A 4,361-nucleotide genomic window follows, 5' to 3' on the forward strand; every position below is an offset into this window, starting at 1 on the left:
AACTGTCATTATTTTTTTTTTAAGATTTTATTTGAGGGGTGCCTGGGTGGCTCAGTTGGTTAAGCATCTGCCTTCATCTCAGGTCATGACCCCAGAGTCCTGGGATTGAGCCCCATGTCAGGCTCCCTTCTCAGAGGGGAGCCTGTTTCTCCCTCTCCCTGCTCGTGCTCTCACAATCTGTGTCTCTCTCTCTCAAATAAATAAATAAAATCTTAAAAAAAAAAAAGATTTTATTTGAGAGAGATAGAGTGCATGAGTGGGGGAGAGGGCTACAGGGAGAGGGAGAGGCAGAGAAAATCAAGCAGACTCTGCACTAAGCTTGGAGCCCAACATGGGGCTCAATCTCACGACCCTAAGATCACAACCTGAGCCGAAACCAAAAGTATGACACATAACTGACTGAGCCATCCTTGTGCCCCAAACTGTCAGGTTTTAATACCAACAACCCAGAACATAGGGGTAAAGCCTATTCATAATCATAACACTCCAGAATTAGTAATTATTGCCAGAAACTATTAATAGGGGGTGGGAAAAGTAATAAATAAGAGATAGTCAGTGCAGATAAATACAGGTTTAATGATCCATTTTTTGTCACACAGATGGCTACAGAGACTTTATGATCCCAGGATATACAACAATACAACACAGACCAATCAGCCAATTCTAAAATAAACTTGGCTTCTTACAACTATCCTGTAAACACTGCAGCCCTTCTTCCATCCAAAATGACCCTCATCTCACATGAAAAGTTTCTATAGGGGAACCAGAAACCTAGCTTTGTGGCCAAAAGTAATAACCAAAGGAAAAATAGTAATTCGGTAGTTAGTTGGTGAAAGAAGGATATCTGGTGCCCTTCACTGTGCTGCTTTGCTCTTCTTACTCTTGCTCTTTTTGTCCCTCTTCTTCAGCCCATCCATGTTAGCTCTCAATAGGTTTGAGTAAGCCTAAAAGACACACAGCACGAACTTAGTGGGAAGAGTTGCAAATTGGTGGAGCAGCTGCCCCCATTTCCACAATGAATTTAGAGTAGTCAATATTAGAAAGCCTATCTACCTGATAAAGCATGTAATACCGTGGGATATTTGTATCCTATGCAAAATGGTGTAAAAGGAAAACACACTCTCACATTACAGCAGCTTCCGACATTTTTTAACCAAAAAGGGAAAACTATAGGCAACTTCTTGTTTAACTATACTATAGATAGAACAAATCTGAAGCTGAATGCAAAATCTACCTTAAAAAACTAAAAAGGAAGACAATACCAGTGTTGAAAGTAAAAAATCAAACCCTGGCAGCTTTTACTCAAAGTACTGGCAAAACATAAGAAATATCATTCTTGACACAGTGTTCAATTTTGTGCTCACTCTTGCCCTGAGAAAGGGCATACAGGGAACACCAGAAACTCACCATCTGAAACTTGTTCACTTCTTTGGAGCTCACCTGGAAAAGGGAAAGAAAAAAAAGGTGCACCTCTATTACCCATATAGGAATCCTCTGTCTCACCACAGGCAATAACTCAAAAGCCTCATTAAAACAACATCATAATTTTTTTTTTTTTTAAGGTTTTATTTATTTATTTGACAGAGAGATGGAGAGAGAGCACAAGTAGGCAGAGAGGCAGGCAGAGGGAGAGGGAGAAGCAGGCTCTCCGCTGAGCAGGGAGCCCGATGTGGGGCTCGATCCCAGGACCCCGGGATCATGACCTGAGCCGAAGGCAGCCACTTAATCAACTGAGCCACCCAGGCACCCCAACAACATCATAATCTTTAAAATACATCTTTCCAACTTCAGGGGTCATAATACACTAACAGCTATTCTTCTCCTCCACTTTACTTTGCCTGAGAAAGAAGCAAAGCAGCTCTGCACTTTTTTCCTCATAAGAATTGTACCAAGAAGGGAAAGAGGCAGAAGGGGGCTCCTAAAGAAGTTAAGTTTCTCACCTCTGAAATTTCTTACACACATGGCACTGACTTTCTCCCTGGATTCCAGAGAGGTCAGAGAACTTCATTTTAATCTTTTGTGCAAGATATATTTAAACTACTCCCTCCTCATCTTATTTTAAACCTACCTTCCATTAATTCAGGCCTATTTAAGCAAAATGCAAGCTACCACAAGAGAAATTCTACTTCTGAAGATTCCCAAGGTTTTCATATCTCATGATACCCAAGTTCATTTTTTAAAACCACATAAGTTTGGGGTGCCTGGGTGGCTCAGTCCGTTAAGTGTCTGCTTCGGCTCAGGTCACGATCCCAGGGTCCTGGGATTGGGACCCACGTCAGGCTCCCTGCTCAGCGGAGAGCCTGCTTCTCCCTGCTGCTCTGCCTACTTGTGCTTTCTATCTCTCTGCCAAATAAATAAATAAAATCTTTAAAAAAAATAAATAAAATACAACCACATTAAGTTTGCTTTACTATAAAAGTCCTCTCAAGATAACTGGTAAAGGGAGACTTATCAACTAATTATGGTCTACATTCTCATGAATGTCCTATCCTGATGTGACTGAAGAGCAGTCTGGTTCTGCTCCAGCAAAGTAAAGAAGCATTCATTCAGAATCCAGAAAGTCTATTGCTTTGCCACATTCAACCTCCACCTTGAAAGGGAACACTAGGGCTGCTGACTAAATTCATATTCTCTGTTTGTTAGTAGCAAGCCTAATATACAGCTACATGCTTGCTATGTCAACCACAAACTCAAGCAAATTATCAGCTTACAAGTAAAATCATCTGGTACCAAGAAACTGTTCACTGAAGGCCCAACCCAGTAAGGGAATTAAGAATCAAATATTTATGCCAACTGCTCCTTACAATGCCACTATGTGTAAGGATTAATATGCTAATTTTATTTCCACAAAAACTTCAGTAGAACCAACGAGTATTTTGCTTCTTCACTTAATTTTGCTCTTGAATTTCCTACTACTAGGGTAATAAAAGGTGGCCCTGATCCTGAAACAGCTGGGGAGCTACACCCTTACTAGCCTTACAAAAACCTGGTTCAGATATGCCCATCCTCAGTTAAGTTCAAGTCTTCCCTCTCCAAAATTGTACTATCAGGAATCCAACTTACCACAGTGCTGATCTTCTTTTTCCCATCAGTAGCTCTTAACAGACACTTGTTGTCTGAGGGCTCAAAGCCCTCTATAGAACCTTTCCTTGGAATGGGTTTAGTTCGACCATCATCTGCATGAAAAACACATCCTGGTGAACAGAGCCACAAACGTTAACAGGTAGACAAGACGTTAATAAGTAGGGAGGGGATATGAAGACGATACCCAATTCATCTCCACTGCTCTAGATCTGTTAACTACATCAAATTTGGCCAAACCTTGGGAAACTACTTGCTATTTCCACAACGGGAACATAGTAATTGCAAAGCAGATTAAATATCACTAATGGTGGCGGGGGTTTGGGATCCTTGACCCGCCCCCCCTCCCCCAAAGAAGCCCTCTCTGATTGGTGCACACTGTAACCAGAACCAGCTTGGGTAGCTAAATGCTGGGGTGTCGCACGCGCCACATTCCCTAATGCTCAGGTCCCCCAGCCCTGAATGTTCCCAGTACGGGGGGAGGAAGATGGGGGAAGGCGGGGATGCGCGGCAGACAGACTCCGCCCTCGGTTCCCGACACTGGGCACCCCGGGACACTGGGCACCCCGGCCGGGGCGTTGCTCGGCCTCCCAAATTCCTTCTGGCCTTGCCGCGTCTACAGCTGCTTACACTTCTTCAGTGTGATGAACACGCTGCCCGACAACCGGCACTTCTGGAAGAGTCTGGTCAGCTCCGTCAGGAACTGGAACACAAGCCGGGCCCCGTTAAGCAGTCCCAAATCCTCGCCCCGTCAAGTCCCAGTCCCTCCCGCAGTAGAAGGCAGAGGCCCCCAGCTAAGCCCCAAACTATATCCGTCCCTCAGCCGACCCTCCGGCTTTACCTGCTCGCTCTCCAGCAGCACCATTCCGGCACCGCTAGCTCCCCTGCGTCAGCATAAGGCCCAAGCAATTAGAGCCGGAAGCTTTCGCCCAGAGTGGGCGGGACTTCCGCTATTAGATTTCAACTCTCTTCCACCAATCCCCGCCTCCGTTCTCTCCTCTCCCTCCGCCAGCGCCCGCGCTCTGCGCCGCCCCCCCGCCCGCCCGCCCGCGTAGACTGACCAGCTGTAGGGCCTTCGGGCGGCCAGGGATTTCAGCAGCTTAGAAGTTCTCTCGCTCGCGTCAGTGTGAGGGAGCGAGGGAGCGCGAAAGAGGGCTTTGATGGAGACCTGTAGTATACCTATAGTATATTCAGCTGTATGTTGGGCAAATTACCTAACAGCTCAGTGCTTCCGTTTCCTGAGCCTGTGATAAAAACGGTATCCAACTCAGAGTGTGGTT

General features: G+C 45.4%; 1 protein-coding gene across 1 annotated transcript; it reads right to left on the reverse strand.

The window, feature by feature from the left end:
* Positions 1-556: 556 nt before the first annotated feature.
* Positions 557-4,010, reverse strand: SRP14 (signal recognition particle 14). Its single transcript, XM_032417301.1, has 5 exons — positions 3,923-4,010; positions 3,712-3,784; positions 3,064-3,176; positions 1,408-1,440; positions 557-944 (listed from the first exon to the last, which is right to left on the reverse strand). The coding sequence occupies exons 1-5, from the start codon at positions 3,944-3,946 to the stop codon at positions 855-857; spliced, it is 333 nt and encodes a 110-aa protein (XP_032273192.1). The 5' UTR covers positions 3,947-4,010; the 3' UTR covers positions 557-854.
* Positions 4,011-4,361: the final 351 nt, after the last annotated feature.

Source organism: Phoca vitulina, unplaced genomic scaffold (assembly GCF_004348235.1).
Source record: "Phoca vitulina isolate PV1807 unplaced genomic scaffold, GSC_HSeal_1.0 scaffold20, whole genome shotgun sequence".
In the NCBI taxonomy this organism is placed as follows: Eukaryota; Metazoa; Chordata; class Mammalia; order Carnivora; family Phocidae; genus Phoca; species Phoca vitulina.

What these genes read in the sequence shown, in the direction of transcription:
- SRP14 (XM_032417301.1), bottom strand. Translation starts at nt 3,946, where the DNA reads ATGGTGCTGCTGGAGAGCGAGCAG. An exon ending in TGCTGCTGGAGAGCGAGCAG is followed by an intron (nt 3,785 to 3,922) that starts GTAAAGCCGGAG and finishes CTTGTGTTCCAG; the next exon opens with TTCCTGACGGAGCTGACCAG. An exon ending in AAGTGAACAAGTTTCAGATG is followed by an intron (nt 945 to 1,407) that starts GTGAGTTTCTGG and finishes TGTGTCTTTTAG; the next exon opens with GCTTACTCAAACCTATTGAG.